This window comes from Moschus berezovskii, chromosome 6 (genome assembly GCF_049115385.1).
Source record: "Moschus berezovskii isolate FMDL1 chromosome 6, NW_MosBer_1.0, whole genome shotgun sequence".
Taxonomy (NCBI): Eukaryota; Metazoa; Chordata; class Mammalia; order Artiodactyla; family Moschidae; genus Moschus; species Moschus berezovskii.
The window spans coordinates 47,639,767-47,658,120 of NC_142465.1; the positions used below are offsets into that span (position 1 = coordinate 47,639,767).

General features: G+C 41.8%; 1 protein-coding gene across 4 annotated transcripts in view; it reads left to right on the forward strand.

The window, feature by feature from the left end:
- PTPRB (protein tyrosine phosphatase receptor type B) overlaps window positions 1-17,614 on the forward strand; it is a 126,019-nt gene extending 108,405 nt beyond the window's left edge. For all 4 annotated transcript variants that reach the window (XM_055396780.2, XM_055396781.2, XM_055396782.2 and 1 more), the window contains 7 exons: window positions 668-744; window positions 3,014-3,148; window positions 4,363-4,485; window positions 4,890-5,053; window positions 6,572-6,707; window positions 13,220-13,340; window positions 16,195-17,614. In XM_055396780.2, the coding sequence (XP_055252755.2) occupies window positions 668-744; window positions 3,014-3,148; window positions 4,363-4,485; window positions 4,890-5,053; window positions 6,572-6,707; window positions 13,220-13,340; window positions 16,195-16,217 (779 nt within the window). In that variant the 3' untranslated portion in view covers window positions 16,218-17,614. The remainder of the gene's footprint in view (window positions 1-667; window positions 745-3,013; window positions 3,149-4,362; window positions 4,486-4,889; window positions 5,054-6,571; window positions 6,708-13,219; window positions 13,341-16,194) is intronic.
- Window positions 17,615-18,354: the final 740 nt, after the last annotated feature.

Here is an 18,354-nt window from a genome sequence, read left to right on the forward strand (position 1 = left end):
CTTTCCTTTTCCATGATTAAAAATGGGGCTAAAGCAACATGGTATAGCTAGATATGGGAGATCTGAGGCTCTAAATGTCTTTAAAAACAAATGACTTGGACGTTACTGTACTTCTCTCCAGAGGGTAACAACCAGCTGAAATTCTGGCTGTGAGAGAGACCTTTTACGCTGTTGACATTTCATCACGTGGTCCTGACGCTTCTCCTAGGAGGGTTAGGAGCTGTAACGGGGTTAACAGTAAGGGTCAACCTGGGTTTACTTAAAGTCTCTGGTTAGCAATTATTTCATATATAAAGATATATATTACATATATTATTCTTATTATCCTTACCCAATTGGGTGAAGCAACCGAAGGTAGCTTTTCTGAATTGTATTCGTTACAACAATGAAAAGGAGCTGGCCACTCCATCAGACAAATGTTGTTAGTGTTACAGAGGGAAGCACAGATGGGCTTAGAAGAGCATTTGGCTCATTTGCTTGTATGTTTCTGGGTCGCTTGTGAACTCTGTGTGAGCTTCACCTGCAAAATGGAGCTGAGACTGTCTCCCATGTGGCGTTGTGGTGGGGGGTCAGAGCTAGCACACGTCAAATGCAAAGCATTCTATAAACAGTAGAAAAATCACCCCATGGCTCACTGATACATCTTTCTCAATAAACTTCCTTCCAGATGATTCCTCTCGAGTGAAGCTGTCCAATGTGGATGATGACCCGTGCTCTGACTACATCAATGCCAGCTACATTCCTGTAAGTGAACCCGGGGCCATAGCAACCGGGATGAGGCTTTGACAGGTGGTTATGCTGGAGACACCTCTCCTCCAACACACTCCCACTGTTCTCGGGTCTGGAAACATGGACGTTTCAGAAGAAAAAAAAAAAAAAAGGCCTTGTCTGATTGCCATAAAATGCAGGCTGTCCTAGTCAATCGCTGCTAAGGCCCAGCTTTCACAATGGCTGTAGTCACATAGGATTATAATGGGCCCAGGAGGCATTTTCAAAGGTCATTTCCTCTCTGCAGCCCTTAGTCAAGATTAGAGCTCCCTAAGGAAGCTGAATCTCCACAGCTGAGGCAGCCTAGCTAGGGAAGCTAATTCAAAGTTATTTGGATTTTTAAAAACCACAGACACAACTCAAAGGTTGTGTCAAACCTCTGGGCTCAGATTCTGGCTAGCAATTCACCAGCTTCCTACAGCACCTCCAGTGGAAAAAACTTCAGGTCAGGTAGACCCAGTTTGAATCCCATCTCTGCCCCTTGCTGACTTTTGGATCTTGGGCAAGTTTTGTCAATCCTTTGGACCTTCATTTCCTTTTCCAAGAAATATAAGGATAATATTTACCTTAAATAATCCTCCATTCACTCCATAAACACTATATGTGCGGATGCTAAGTTGCTTCACTCGTGTCAGACTCTATGCAACCCTATGGGCTGTAGCTCATCAGGGTCCTCTGTCCATGGGATTCTCCAGGCAAGAATACTGGAGTGGGTTGCCATGGCTTCCTGTGACCCCCGCATTGCATTGGATTCTTCACCGCTGAACCACTAGGGAAGCCCTAAACACTATATAATGAAGTGCTAACTGTAAGTTGGACATTGTGCTGCGTACAGAGAGAGGGTCCGATGGAGTCCTGACCCTCAGGGAGCTCTCAGCAGAGTTGGGGCATCAGAAAATGACAAGGTGATGTCCTTGACAGGATAGAGTGGTTCTTCACCAACATTAACGCACACCCGCATCATCTTCAGGTCTTGTTAAAATGCAGCTTCTGATTGGGGCTTCTCTGGCGGCCCAATGGTTAAGACTCTGCATTCCACTGAAGGAGGAGTGGGTTTGATCTCTTGTTGAGGAACTAAGTTCCCACATGCCAGAAGGAAAAAAAAAAAATGCAGCTTCTGATTCAGCAGGACTGGGGTGGAACCTGGCATTGTGAATCTCTAACAAGCTGCCTGATGCTTCCCTGCTGCTGGTCTGAGGATCCCTTTCTGAATAGCAAGAGGCTAGAGGTTGCCACAGGAGCTTCTGGGAAAACATCCTCCAGCAGAGATGAAGATAAAGGAAAGTTCAGCAGAGCAGGCAACATGCTGAGACTTGGAGGATAAATAAGGATTCGCCAGAAGAGAGGCTGTGTTTGGGTGGGCGGGGTGGGGCTGGGGGTAGCAGAGGTGACTGAGCAGAGGCCCGGAGGAATGACAAGAGGAGAAAGAGCTTCAACTGGGATCTGCAAGTAATACCGTAGTGTTGCTAGAACTCAGGATGTGTGGGTGAAAATATCCTAGCTCACAGTGCTCTGGTTACGATTCAGGAAGATCTGTGAAAATCCTGACCCACAGCTTGTTACGGGTTTCCCTTGTAGCTCAGTTGGTAAGGAATCTGCCTGCAAGGCAGGAGACCTGGGTTCGATTCCTGTGTTGGGAATATCCTCTGGAGAAGGAAATGGCAATCCATTCTAGTATTCTTACCTGGGGAATCCCATGGATAGAGGAGCCTGGCAGGCTATCGTCCAAGGGATCACAAAGAGTCAGACACGACTTAGCGACTAAACCACCACCAGAGCTTGTGATAGGGTAGATGCTCAATAAACAGTGGGTTCTCTTCCCTTCAGTTTCCCTTGCATGGTATCTCTTACCAACATCCCACAGCCAAGTATCCAAAATGAGTAAAACTCTTCTTTGTTAAATAGGGCAAGAGCCTCATCAACGTCAGTTCCTCAGGCAATCCTCATTGTGTATACACACACATAACTGAGGGTGAGGAGTTTTCTAAATTATGGCCCAAGTCCTCCACTGCCTTTAAGAATAAACCCAACCTAATAAAAAAAAGACCTTGGCTCTTCACAATAGGGCAGTGTTCCGGCCTTTGTCCTTCCTGCTCCCAAGCCTTGCCACGCGTTAGTATCTCTTTTTCAAATCGGGGCCCTGGCAAAGACTTACATCTCAGCTAATCTACAGAGCTAACCCCTTTGTTTAGAGTTCTGAAGAGGCCCATTGTTTCTGACTCCCCACATTATAAATTCATTGCAGGGCAACAACTTCAGGAGAGAATACATCGCAACTCAGGGACCTCTTCCCGGCACCAAGGATGACTTCTGGAAAATGGCGTGGGAACAGAATGTTCACAACATTGTCATGGTGACCCAGTGTGTGGAGAAGGGCCGAGTGAGTACACGGTCTTCCTGTCATACTAACCTTGCTTTCCACCCCTTGGATGGAGTTTGACTCCCCGCCCCATAGAAATGAAACCCCATAGGGACTTTCCTGGCTGTCCAGTGGTTAAGACCACGCCTTCCAATGTAGGAAAATCTCTCGTCAGGAAGCTAAACTCCCACATACCAAACAGCCAAAAAACCAAAACATATAACAGAAGCAATATTGTAACAAATTCAATAAAGACTTTAAAAATGGTCCTCATCAAAAAAAAAAAAAAAATCTTAAAAGAAACCCCCATGAAAATCAAGTAGGGATCATACAAGAACACTGTTAGTGAATTAAAGCCACTCGGTTATAAGAAGTTCTGTAGTAAACCCAAGTGATGCCGTGTTCAGATGCTTGGTCTGAAATTTTGGTCAAAGATGTTTCCACTGAACAAGTGGGATTATCAGAAGTGTCCAGGACACAGAAGGATTACCTGGCCTCTTGTCAGCACCATCCTCTGTTGTATGGGGAGAAGAGGTATGTTGACAGAGTCACTGGCTCTACCCCTAATTTCAGGAAGTAAGGAGTAGTGAATTTTAGGCTGTGTCTGCAGACACAAAGTAAAATAATTATCTGATTAAATGGTTTATAAAGTTATGGTGATGGTTAAAAAGAAAGATTACGTGAAGTGCCCAGTGTCTGTACTCAATAATTATATATGTTCACAATACTCCACGAATGTGATTTTAGCTAAATGGTCTGACTTTTCAAAGATCACCTGGCCCATGGCATTGATCCAGGGTCGAGCAACATAAAAACGTGGACAAAAAAGGGTCAGGGAGACAGTGCCTTCCTCTTCCCAGCTAGATCTTTTTCAGAAAACAAAACAAAGAAAAAACAAACAATAAAAGAGCACAAGAAATTGTAAGACATGGTTTATGTGCCTATGAAATTGAAAGGCTGAGGAAATCAACAAAAATTGAAGCCACAGAACGTGAAGCTGAAAGGGAAATGAATCTAAAGGTGGGGGATTTGCCCCTTGATGATGTCTCTCCCTCACTGGGAGCAGCAGCCCAGCTTCAGCCCATGAGCAGGTTAAGGCAAAGCAGATGGTCAAATTGCTTTAGCAGCTGACCCTGGATTCCAACTCAGGAAGACATTTCCAGGAGGGAAAGTTCAGGTTCATGGTAGAAGTGCTTTTCCAGACTCACTTTTTTTTTCTGCCTGTCTTCCTCTAGGTAAAGTGTGACCATTATTGGCCAGCAGACCAAGATTCCCTCTACTATGGGGACCTCATTCTGCAGATGCTGTCGGAATCCGTGCTGCCCGAGTGGACCATCCGGGAATTTCGGATATGCAGCGTATGTTTGTTCGTTTGACTTCATTGACTAACAAAGCTGGGAAGATGAAATGCGTGCTAAAGTTGCTTCAGTCGTGTCCCACTCTGTGACCCCATGGACTGTAGCCTGACAGGCTCCTCTGTCCACGGGTATTCTCCAGGCAAGAACACTGGAGTGGGTTGCCATGCCCTCTTCCAGGAGATTTTCCTGAGCCAGGGATCGAACCTACGTCTCTTCTGTCTCCTGAATTGGCAGGTGGGTTCTTTGCCACTAGCGCCGTGTACGAAGATGAAGAACACCTGTGAATCCCATTTCTGCTGGTTTCCTCTCCTGTAGTTTGGCTCCTAGAATCCCTGCTTGGGCACGGTTGTCAGGTTTAAGGTTTGCCTTGAGCCGTTCCCCTTCTTACCACTCTGCTCTTCCAGGAGGAACAGTTGGATGCACACAGACTCATCCGCCACTTCCACTACACGGTATGGCCAGACCACGGTGTCCCAGAGACCACCCAGTCCCTGATCCAGTTTGTGAGAACCGTCAGGGACTATATCAACAGGACCCCCGGGGCCGGGCCCACTGTGGTGCACTGCAGGTACTCTTCCACCCAGAGCCAGCAGTATGGCAGCTGGGTGTCTAGGTGTGGGGAATGGGGTGGGTGGAGGGTCTGTGTGCCCAAGCAGCCTGCTTGGGCCCAAGGGGTGCTCTTACGCCCTCTTCCACCCACTGTTCCCCAATCTCACTCCTTTGCAGTCTCGTCACCTCCCATTTTTCTCTCTGGCTCTCCATCCTTCTCCCCCTCTTGCTTTTTTTCCTACTGTATCCAATGCAAAGCCCTTATGTGACTTCCAGGTCCCTCATCATTGGGCCCCATCTCACCCAGAAACTCACCTCCCCCTCTATCTGGGGAGGAGACTGCTCACACTCATCCTTGCCTCCTGCCATTCTTTCTCCTTGGAATGGCCCCCTCTCTCTCCTCCACCTATATAAACCATAACCAGCCTTTAAGATCACAGCTCTCAACTTCCCACGGAGTAGCACTGCCATCTGTGGCAACCCAATTTTGCTCTTAAATTTCTGTTCTCTCTTGACTTCTCTTCCCTTCAGCCTGTACAACCATAAAATCAACCTAACAAGCAGTCTCTCACTCTCTTTCTCCCTGGGGAGCCTAGTGTTTAGCTAATTAATGTTTGCAGAAACACTTGGATAGCCCTAACTGAATGGCACTAATAAACAAAGAGCAGGGAATTGCTACAGTAAGAGAAATGTCATGTGTACTTGTTTTCTGTCAATCTGCCCAGCACCCTGGGAGCCCTGCTTTTATATGTCATCAGAACCATGATGTTTTTTATAGGAATGTGAGACTTTCAAGAGTTTCCTGCCTTCTGAAAATGGCAGGCATGTTCACCCAATAACACCAAAAACCTGTTTTTCTTTATCTTATAAATACATGCCTCAAACCCCCCCAGGTTATGCCATCACTTTAGGGAGCAATTTGACAATTCCTGGTGAAGCTGAAGGTGTTCATACACTATAACCCAGCAGTTCTGCTTCTAGATATCAACCCTCGAGAAATCCCCCACATGTGCACAATGATGCTCACTGCAACACAGCTTGTAATAGAGAAAAACTAAAAACAATCTCATTGTCTATCAGTAGGGAACAGTGGTTTATGAACTCTATAAAAGAAATTATGTCTACATGTAACAAATGTAGACAAATCTCAAAAACAATATTGAGTAGAAAAATTGACATAAGAATACATAAAACTTGTTTAGTACCATTTTAGTAAATTTTGGAAGCACATTAAATGAGTATATTGTATATAGATTTACATGAATGTAGGAAGAGTATGAAACATGCTTGAAAATGATACACAGCAAATCCTTACCCTTGATGGGGTGGAGAGGTGGAGGAAGGAAGGTGGAAAGGATGGAAGTTCAGAACCCTGGGTTTTACTTCTTTGAGAGAGCACATTGAGAGAAAGAAGTATCCTATATTCTTCTCTAACTTGGAAGGGAAGAGAAAGGAAAGATTGTGCTAGGGTCACTGGATGCAGTCCAGAAAGTCCAGTTTAATGAAAAAGGGGGTCTTTCTTCACTCTCTTTTCTAGTGCTGGTGTGGGTAGGACTGGAACCTTTATTGCATTGGATCGAATCCTCCAGCAATTAGACTCCAAAGATTCCGTGGACATTTATGGAGCCGTGCATGACCTAAGACTTCACAGGGTTCACATGGTCCAGACCGAGGTAAGAGTTCAGCCGAAGGACACACATCACCCTGTCTGCCTCCCTCCCCCGCAAATGTTCAGGGCTTTAATCTGATAAAGGGAAAGAATTATGACTCATTAAGAGGAGAAAGAGAATTGAATATCGATGTTTTCTAAGACTTTTTATTTTAAAAGAAATTTCAGTGACCTTGAGGATGATGTGTATTCTTATCTTGACTGAACTAGTTGTCCATCTTCTTTAGGTGGGTAGGAAGAAAGATGAATTTTTTTAAAAATCAATATATGAACATGGGGGAAACCAGCTAGTTCATCTTGAAGATCATTTTAAGATAGGCTGGTGGTTGAACACAAGAACTTCAATTAGTAAAAAGGAAGCAGATTCTAATCTCTTTTCTCCTCCAGTCCACCCCAGCTGCACCCCCATCTCTGGAGACACTAAAGAGTATACATTAATTGTGGAGGATAAATGCTTGCATTTATATAGTCCTTTGACATTAATTGTGGAGGATAAATGCTTCCATTTATATAGTCCTTTGACATTTACAAGGTATTTCTAATCTCATTAGATTTTCACACACAAACACACACAAAAACATAGATAAGAGAGAATTATTTTCCATTTCCAGAACAGGAAATAAGTTCAGAGGCTAAAGGACTTTGCATAGCTATGAAGTAGCTGAGCTGGGACTTAAACCCTGTTCTAGAGAATCACAAGTCCCAACTCCTAATTCCCAAGTACCCTGGCCTGCAGCCTCAGAGTCAAATCTGTGTCCCCACACAGACCAAACCTGTCCCTCCCCTGCATCATTGCCTTACCAGGAACAAGTTCTCTTGCCCTTCTGTTTCCCAAGTAACTGTGCAAAATCTTCTCTTTAAAAAAAATGCCTGTGCTCAAAAAGCTAAAAAGTTCTGTGTGCTACTCTGTGCCCTGGTAGAGTCATAGGACACATGAAAACTGTGCAGGTGGCCATGCTCCACAAAATGGAGATGTCCCATAGCAAAGGGTCCCCTTGAGCTTTGTTGAGCCCACTATTCCTAAAACCACTTTGACCCCCAGATCCTCTTCTTGTGCAGAACATATTCATATCCTGCAGACCCTCATGTAACACATTTGGGAGAACACTGTCATCATTGCCTCCTATGGGCAGTGCCCACACCCAGGATCTTCTATCCCCACTCTCCTTTCATTATAACAATTATCGCACTATATTTTAAATATTTTAATATGTATCTTTTTTAAAAAATACATGAAAGTAGGGAAAATAGAATAATGAATTTCCATACCCAAACCCCAGTTTCTGCAGTCATCAGTATTCTTTGTTCTTTTTCCATTCATAGCCCACACACACTGTTCCCCTACCCCATGACTTACTGGACTGTTTTAAAGGAAATCCTACTTATCACATCATTTCTTCCTTAAATACTGTGTATCTTAAAACATACATATTTAATATTATATATTCTATATATTATTAATAATATATATTTTACAGTTATATATATATTTTAAGTTAAGGACTTGTTCAAAAATCATGACCACAATACCATTATTATGCCTGACAGTTTTAATCATAATCCCTTAATATCATCTAATATCTAGTCAGTGTTTAAATATCCCTAATTATCTCAAAAATTGCTTTTACACTTGGTTTGCATTAGAATACAAAGTCCATACATTGCATTTAGTTGAAGTCTCTCCTAAAATTCTTTTAATCTATAATAACCTTCCCTCTGATTTGTTTCCTGTGCCATTTATTTGTTAAAGAAATCAGTTCATTTGTTCCATAGATTTTCCTACATTCTAAATGTGGCTGACTGCTTTTTCATAATGTATTCTATTTTTCATAATGTAAGGTGATATAATCCTCTATTTTCCATAATTTTTGTCAGCAGTTCATTGGATCTAGAGGCTTAATTAAGTCTCAGATCCTTTTTACCATCACATGCTTCATGGGTGGTACTGAGTACTTCCTGTTGCATCACATCAGGAGGCACTTCCTGTTTGTGATTCTTCCCTATACTGATGAAACTGACAATGACCATCCATTGTAACATTTCCAGTCAGCCTTTCACTTAATGGTTTGGGCAGCCACTGATGACCACTGTCTAGTCCTGTTCTTTCATTAAGTGTTGTAGGATTATATCACATTATATAATAATTGTTTTCCTTCAACTTTCTGTACAAGACTACAAGTTCCTAGAGGGTAGGAACTTGTTTCCTTTGCTCTAGCCTCAATATTCTTTTAAAATCTATTAAATGAACAAATATCCTGCAATCATGTTGCTAAAAAGTCAAGGCATCAATGTTTCATTACAAATTTGTTTTCATTTTCACAAACTCAAGCCATACTTAATTGTGATTTGGGGAGGAGGAGATCATCACATTATAAATAATCTTAAGAGGTATTGGGGGTAGGGGGCTCAGGCTCCATAGCTATTTTTAGAGGCTTCTTGGGCCATGTACACCTGCCCAGAACTCTGGAGATGCATTTTGGCAAAGAACAGGCAACCCTACCCCACTATAAATATCACTGGCTGACATCCAGGGCAGGGGCAAGATAACGTACCAAAGCTCTCCCTCTGCCTCCTTGGACACAGCTCCTCTTTCACCTTTTCTTTCCCCTTCCTCCTCCTAACCTCCCTGGGGATTCTGTGGTTCTTATTCTTCAGCCTGACTTTTCAGTGTTCAAGTTCCCAAGAGTCTCTACTCAAGGCACTACTCTTGTTTCTCCCCATCTTCATTCTTCATCCCATGGCTTCAGGAACCACATACCTGCTCAGATCTCTCAGATCTCATTCTCCTTCCCCAGCATTCACCCAAGTGCCTGCTTCATGGACAGTTCCACCAGGAAGTCTTAGAGTCATCGCATCTCCAACTCAAAACCAAATTCATTATTCATGTCTTTAAAAAACAAGCAACGTAAGCACTTCTGCTGTTTCTTCTTTTAGTTTCAGGTGATGGGGTTGCCATTCATCTTGACCTTCACTTGTTTGCCCAGGCTGGGGATCTGACTGTTCCCACAGACACATTCGAGCAATCATTAAGCCGTGTCCATTCTACCCAGCATCTTTCTCCTTCTTCTAGACTCTCTGCCCTTGCCTGGCCCTTTATCACCTCTCAGTGAGCCTTGACAGTCGCCTACTCGTGGGTCTCCTGCCCCCAGCTTCTGTTCTAACAACTCTTTATCACCACTGCCACCAACAAAGTGCTTTGTCACTGTGTCAGCTCCCTACATAAAAATTGTGGAAAACTCTTCATTGCTTTAAAATGATTTTCAGGTTCTTCAGAACCTGGCTTCTAATTATTTCCCCAGTTTCATGTCATAATGCCACCCACCCCCACTCTTTTAGGGTCTGCCAAAATTAAGGAAGGTTTCCCTCTCTGGTCCAGAATCAATGATTCTTTTGATCATGTTGAATAAAGATTTCAATAAGATAGAAAATTTCTCTTTCCTTTTTTCTCTATCAAAATCCCAAACAATATCCAGACATTATCCTGTCTGCTGAAGGTGGGCTCCTTCTACAGTCTCAGACACTCAGATCCAATACCGCTCACTTGGACCCAAGAGTGAGGGCAGAGGGGTGCAAGCCACAGCTGAGCCCCTGTGGATGATGATTCCAGCCAAAGAAAAAGGACATTCTGACATCTCTTGTATATCTTTTCTGGGTCCACAAAGAGAGTCAGCATCAACTTTATTCTGTTTTATTTGGGAGACAAAGGGGTGTGGAGCTTCACAAGTTTTGATCAATATATTAAAGAGCAAAGGCCTCTAAACAAGAGACATTAGACAAGGGATTTGTGAGTGTGACCCTCCTCCTTTTAGCCTAACTTGGGGCATGCTTCTTGCCTGATTCTGAGAGAAACACTCAAATGCTCTTGTTAAAGAAAAAGAGCTGATAGTCACCATCTGTCAATGTCATCTGCTTCCCATGAGGAGGAAACAGTGGAATGTTGTGGGACTCAGTGCACATTTGGGGGATTCTCCTGGGAGTTTTCCATGACTTATGCACCCTACCTTTTAAGTACACTAGACTGCTCACAGTTTCCAGAATATATGTACACTGTTGTGTTATTTATATCATTTGGAATGCCCTATTTCTTTGCTCAAATTCTTAACAAATGTCATCTTTTCTCTCTAGCTGTATATTTTCCTCCTCCAAAAGTGAACCTGATGGCTTCTTCTCATGTATGAAGCTTTGTATACAATTGTCTTATGTTTATCACCTTACTTGTTCACATACCTGCCCCTCTGCTAAACTGTGCACTCAGCTTCACCAGCTCACTGGACAGAGGGGAAAAAATGAGCTTTTATGATGTGAAATTCATACATTAGACTTTGTCTATTTTTCATTAAGAATAAAGTGGGGAGCACATTAACAATCTGAAAGGTTTTAGGAGTAATCATTTTCAAAGGGGTATTCTGTTGGGAAAAGAATTTATATTTAAGACAAGGCAAATTAATGAATATTAACTGGTTTCAAAGCCCAGAGTAGATCATTGTTGAAGAACTTATTAATAAGGCATAACATACGAGAACTCATTCACAACCAAACTCCAAGGCCCCAAACTCATTTAATATCCCATTAGAATTGAAAATGTGATTTGTGCTTTGTATGGGAGGAACGAGGGAAGTGTCAGTCTCTAATTTGGTAGTTTTCAAGATGAGGAAAATGACTGCCTGTACAAACAACCATTTTCAGGAGAGTACCCTTCTCGAGTTTTCAAGATCATAAGATACTCATAACAAGTAAGCTGAGTTTGTGAGCAGAATTGCAGAGAATAGTTATCAACACAGACGTCACTTATGATTGGTTTGTTTCTCTGAAATGTTCTAATCTAATGATCATACCAGACCTACATGATGAGTTCCCTTGAGTAGATGACCATGCACCCAGGGACAATGCCTAGTGCCATCACATAAAAATAAATACCTGTCCACTTTTAAAGATCATTGATGAAGACAGATTTATAGTCTCCCTTTGTGTCTCAAACCTTGAAAATACTCTAAAATTGACCACATGGATCACCTTAAATGTAAGAGTCTAGGAATGTTTTTCAATATCCATCTAATTGACAGTAACACAAAATCTAATACATATCTTTAATGTTCAAAAGAAGTTAGCTATAGAAGAGACCCTTGCCTCCTTGTTTTACAGATGCAGAAACTGAGATCCCTATCTAGACCAGTTGGTGGCAGAACAAAAGCCCAGAGTCCTCATCTGAGGAGTACTGTGTCATGAGTAGAGCCCAAAGCTGAGTGCTAACATTACACTTTCATTCCCTTATCAGACAGCTTGGTTAGTAGTAAGGAAAGGAGCCCAATGCACACGTTTAGCTGTCTATGGCTGAGCTTCTATGGTCAGTGAAGTTCTCTATGGTGTCCTTTTGATCACCAAAACACTGACTTTTCCATATTTGTTTCTGTTTCAAAGGTAGTTTCTAAACCACAGACAAGATGCCCCACGCTCCTGTACCTAAATGGTGATTTAGGGCAGTAACAACCAACCCACATCATTGTGCCCTGGCAAATGGCACAAACAGACATCCAGAGGAGACCAATTGCTTTTCCAATGTAGAAGAGTCTGATTAGGCTTCAGAGCAACACAAAATCTGTCACTTTCTCACACAAACATAATCATTGGGTTGACCAAAAGTTCATTTGGGTTTTTTCATAACGTTTTATGGAAACCCAAACCAACATTTTGGCCAACCCAATATGTTTTACTTGCTTTCATACAGGTTGGAATGACAATGTGCTGAATTGCTCCATGACTCTTTTTATGAAAATAATCTGATATATGACCAAATTTCATAGTTTAAAATCTTGCTGAAATCTAATTTGCTTATCTTCTCTTAGTTTCTGATCATATGAATGATTATATCTACTATATGAGGTTGTCAGAATAATTAAATGAGATAATTCACATAAAACGCATAGCACAGTGCTTGGCATTCACTTTGTGTATTTGATAACTTTGTGGAGGACCTACTATGGTCAGACATAGTTGTTGGCCCATAGGACATATTCTGAGTATGCATGTACCTAAGGAAGATGAATAAACACTGCCTTTCTGCCCTTTTTCATCATTCTCTTCTCTGTGGTACTAGAAAGTAGTCACTCTCCTAAATACTAGAAGCCATTAGTGAAGGGTTATCATGAAATTTGCTAACCATCATAGAACCCCATTACTATTGAGGTTTGGTGAGAGTCCCTTGTCTGTCTTTCTTTTTTATAATTATCTTGTCTTTTTAAAAATTATTTTTAAAAACAATTTTATTGGAGTATAGTTGATTTACAACCGTGGTATTAATTTCAGGTGTACAGCAAAGCAAATCACTTACACGTATACACATATCTGCTGTTTCTTAGATTCCTTCTCATATAGGCCTTTACAGAGTATTGGGAAGAGTTCCCTATGCTTAATACAGTAGGTCCCTGTTAGTTATCTATTTTATATATAGTAGTGTCTCTCAACTTTCTTATGCTTGAGAATTTTCCTTCCTCTGACATGTCTTCTGCTTTTTCATAGTGTCAGTACGTGTACCTACATCAGTGTGTAAGAGATGTTCTCAGAGCAAGGAAGCTACGGAGTGAACAAGAAAACCCTTTGTTTCCAATCTACGAAAATGTGAATCCAGAGTATCACAGAGGTAGGCGCTTACTGCACTACTTTATAAGTTTATTTAGCAAAATACAGTCTATCTGGAAGCCATTAAAAACCTCAAGCTTTCCCAACACGCACTGATCATTTCTTCTCCCCAAAGGTTTGAGGGAAGGGCCCTCAAAAAGTGGCAACAAGGAAGAAAGGCTGAGTGGGGAGGGAACCCCCACGGTGGAGCACAGGTTTCACGTGGTATCTCCTCCTAGACTTGGGGTGCCCTCTGTTCAGGACTTGGCTTAATATTTCTAAGGAATAAGGCTTACTGCTAAAGAGGATGCTTTGAAATAGCAACTGGGAGTTCAAATTGTAAAATCCCATTGGAGAAGAACTTCACCATATGTATGAAAGTCCTTATTATGTTCTTGTCACCCAGTATTTCTACTACCACCCTAAGTACTGAAAAAGCTTTATGTGTGAAGCTTTTCATAGTTAAAGGTCTGAAGGTCTGAGTGAAAAAACAAAAGTGTTCAACAGTGGAGGACTAAGCATACCATGGTGCAATCACTGAGTAGAACACAATGCAGTCATTAAGAATTATATTTTTAAGGATATTATAATAGTATAGATTTTCTCATAAATAAGTAAGAAAAGCAGAATGTCAAACAAACTAAAACAGCACATAAGGGCAAAAAAAAGACTGCAGAGAAATATGCATGCTCAGTCACTCAGTCATGTCCGACTCTTTGTGACCTTTTGGACTGCAGCCCACCAGGCTCCTCTGTCCATGGGATTTTTCAGGCAGGAATACTGAAATGGGTTGCCATTTTCTCCTCGAGAAGATTTCCCGATGCAGGGATCGAACCCATGTCTCCTGTGTCTCCTGCATTGGTAGACAGATTGTTTACCACTGAGCCACCCGGGAAGCCAGAGAGAAATGAAGAAATATATCACAGTAGTAAATAAAATTTCTCTGAGCAGTAAAATAACATATCATTTTTCTTCCATTTTATGTTTTTTTCTAAATGTTACAGAACAAGCATGTAACATGTAATTTTTAAATGAAAAATTCGGTAGATGAAAATGTATAAACTTTGTAAGGCACTGCTTTGATCAGACAATAATTAATTGACATGTGAAGGGTCTGCTTTTTCCTACTCAGGACCGTCATTAAAATCTATTTTATCACACTGGCTAATTGTGAAGTTGAAGTTACACTGTAATTTATTTCCCGCTAACAGATTACCTCAAAACTTATCAGCTGACCTTTGCATTTATTATGTCATAGTTTCTGTAGATCAGGAATTTAGAAGGGGCTTAGCTGAGTGGTCTGGTCCTGGATCTCCCATAAGTCAAGACATTGGCCAGGGCTACAGTCATTTGAAGGCTTGACTGGGGCTGGAGTGTTCACTTCAAGATTGTTCATTCATGTGGTTGTTAGTGTAAGTTTCAGTTTCTTGCCACATGGACCAATGTCCACCCATAGACCTCTTTGTTTTCTTTTGGACAAATACTATTTCGGAGCTCTTTTATCTCCATTTCAAAATGCTCTTCAGTTTTATTTAGTTCTCTGTACCCTCTGTACCCACCCACCTAGGCAGTATATTAAATACTTGATAATCTGTAAAGGAGATCAATCCTGGGTGTTCATTGGAAGGACTGATGCTAAAGCTGAAACTGCAATACTTTAGCCACCTCATGCGACGAGTTGACTCACTGGAAAAGACTCTGATGCTGGGAAAGGTTGGGGGCAGGAGGAGAAGGGGACGACAGAGAATGAGATGGCTGGATGGGATCACCGACTCTGTGGACATGAGTTTGAGTGTACTCCGGGAGTTGGTGATGGACAGGGAGGCCTGGCGTGCTGTGATTCATGGGGTCGCGGAGAGTCGGACATGACTGAGCGACTGAACTGAACTGAACTGAATCTGTAAAGTACACATGCATGAGAGGGCTGCTATTTAAAGGAGTTCTTTGTAAATCAAATAGTCCTTTTGTTTTGTAAATAGTTACCCCCTAATTTATCAGGAGAGTAAATTAACAGGTTTTGCACGTGAGATTCTTTAAGAAGCCCAGGATGGAGGAAGCTCTGAGGGATCTTGGAGTTTCCTTGTCTTGTTTTAGCTTGTTTAAGCATCTTTTTTTTAGTGTGATCTTCAGTTCAGTTCAGTCGCTCAGTCGTGTCTGACTCTTTGCGACCCCATGAATCACAGCACGCCAGGCCTCCCTGTCCATCACCAACTCCCGGAGTTCACTCAAACTCATGTCCATCAAGTCGGTGATGCCATCCAGCCATCTCATTCTCTGTCATCCCCTTCTCCTCCCGCCCCCAATCCCTCCCAGCATCAGAGTCTTTTCCAGTGAGTCAACTCTTCGCATGAGGTGGCCAAAGTATTGGAGTTTCAGCTTTAGCATCAGTCCTTCCAATGAACACCCAGGATTGATCTCCTTTAGAATGGACTGGTTGGATCTCCCAACACCACAGTTCAAAAGCATCAATTCTTCAGCAATCAGCTTTCTTCACAGTCCAACTCTCACATGCGCTTAAAAGAAACTAATTATGGTATGGTTAGCTTCAGGCGTCTGAAAGTTAGGATTTGGGTCCTAGCTCTGGAACTAGCTAGCATTCACAAGCTGTGTAACCCTGAGTGAATTTCTGTACCACTCTGGGCCTGTGGGCTCATCTGGAAAACCAGAGGGTTAGACTGGAATCACTAGTCTTCTCCAGTTCTGATAATCTACAATCCTGAATGCAGTGATCTGGTCGCACAGGGATGGTCTCATCCTAAACCATATTGAGTTTCCGTCATTTCTGCTAGTCTTTGCCATTCGTCATTTTCATAAATAGAACAAACAACTATGACATACCCCGCTACAGCCTCTAATTCCAGTGTCTTTCCTTTCAGATTCGGGCTATTCAAGGCATTGAGAATGCACCCGAAGATCTCCTGGATCAAAACTATTCACTGTGTGATTTTATTTAAAAAAAAACAAAACAAAACTTGCTTCATGCCCTACAGAGGTGCCAGCTATTTCTGTTGATATTATGTATAATTTATTAATCTGGAGAATTTTAAAGATTTTATGTAATTTAAAGGTAACAGATATTATTGTACATAGTTGTAATTTGTAGTTTCTTCTGTAAATATGTATTTTTCATAATGTTTAATATTAAGCTTTATATAATACTATTTTTCCACACCAAAGTGTTCATGGCTTGTTCTACCTAAACTAATTCAACCTGTATAACAGGACAAGTGGTAAAAAGTGTATGGAGGTGGTTGCAGGGGTGATCCCCTAGGCCATGGTTTTTACCAGTTTTGATACCTACTGGGCAGGATACAGGGCAGGACTGGAGAGAGCAGAGAGTACAGCTGGCATGAAGGCATTGCTAGGACACAAAGATGATCCGAAAGCAATTAATGTATGTAACAATGTAATAATATAACAATCGAAAGAAAGGATTGAAGAGATGAGATTAAGCAGCACCAAAGCTGAAGTAGGAGTTTGTGCCTCACGTGGTTAGTATCCCCTTTGTCCTGCCAGAACTCCAAGCCAACGTGGTCAGCTTAGGGGCCACGTAACTTACTAGGCAAGTCCACGCTGCCGGGCTGAGGGTTCTGAGAGAGGATGACCAAAACAGAAGTGATGAATTCCTCTCATCCAGAAGCGTGCCACCTGCTCCCCTGACTGGAAACACAGTCAACATGCCAAGCTCCATCCACAGCCATGGGAGACTGTTCCACTGCATCCACAGTGTGCCATGTGTGAGCATGCATCCCACACTGGGATGCGTGTTTTGGCCAATGGGCACACACTTATCTTTGTCTCATTGCTAGGGGGCTGCACTCCTGGAAAAGTCAAAATTGCACTGGTCATACTTGGATTTCCCATTAAAAGAAGATTGTGGTGACATATGCTACTGATCAAAGGGCCTAATGTTAATACCTCTAGAGAAATATCCACAAACATCATATATCACTAATTTAAAAAATACTGAAACAAAAGCTCAGTGGTGCCTAGTATAAAATTTCCCAAACACCTTTTTTTAGTAAATCATTGAGGTCAAAATATCAAGTAATCACCTTCAGTTGTATTTAATATAAAAGGCACTCATACTCTGCCAAGTTGACCGATTTTGACTATCACAAATTTCAGTGAGTTGAAAAGTGAACATTGCCCTCTCCAAGGTCCAGTTCCAAGGGTCTTCATGGAGAAAATTTGAAATACACCTGTATGGTATCATCATGGCTACCTGAGAGATGAGTCGGGAATGTTTGCCTTTTTCTCACTACAAATTTCTCTGTAATAAATTTAAGATTTAGAGATCCAGGCTGTCAGTCTCATAGCTTCATTTGCAGAAAGAGTATGTTTCTTTTCAAAATGTATATTTTTTTCTACAAACTGTAGAGCCCCATAAGTACTATGATGCGTATAATTGCCATTGTAAGTGGAAAAATCATTAAATATACCTTATATAGCTGTAGTAAATTAAGGCTACACCCAAACTGGAAAAATTTCCAGGGCTTCTTGAAGTTTGTGGAAACAGGAAAAACCTTTATAAGAATGAATGGGAAGAGGATTCCAAATCTTCACAGTGTTATCACACTCAATGGCTTGTGAAATGACAGTGTTAGGGTCTGATCCTGTTTCAGGAAACCAGATGCCTCTTCTAGAAATGAAAAGGAACAGCATACATGTAAGTGTGGCAAAGGTACCACGGGGGAGAAAATAAAGATCAGAGATATATGGGATTATATGTCTATTAGGAGTAACTTTCCCTGTATTAATAAGAAAAAGCAATAAATTTTAAAAAACCAGAATTTTAAGGCAACATCACTGGGTACGAAGCACTTCCAACTACATGGAAAGAAATTCACTTTTGGCTTCTCACTCATTTAGAAAAGTTTAAGTGCCTGCAACTTGATAGGCACTGTCCTAGCAACTACACATTTCTATCAATAAAGAGACTACATCACAGTGATAATGGTGGGATTGTTGTCACTATTTTCAATTAAACCTGAAAGAGAGCCTCAGCAAGGCAGTGACATTACCCAGAAGCAGGG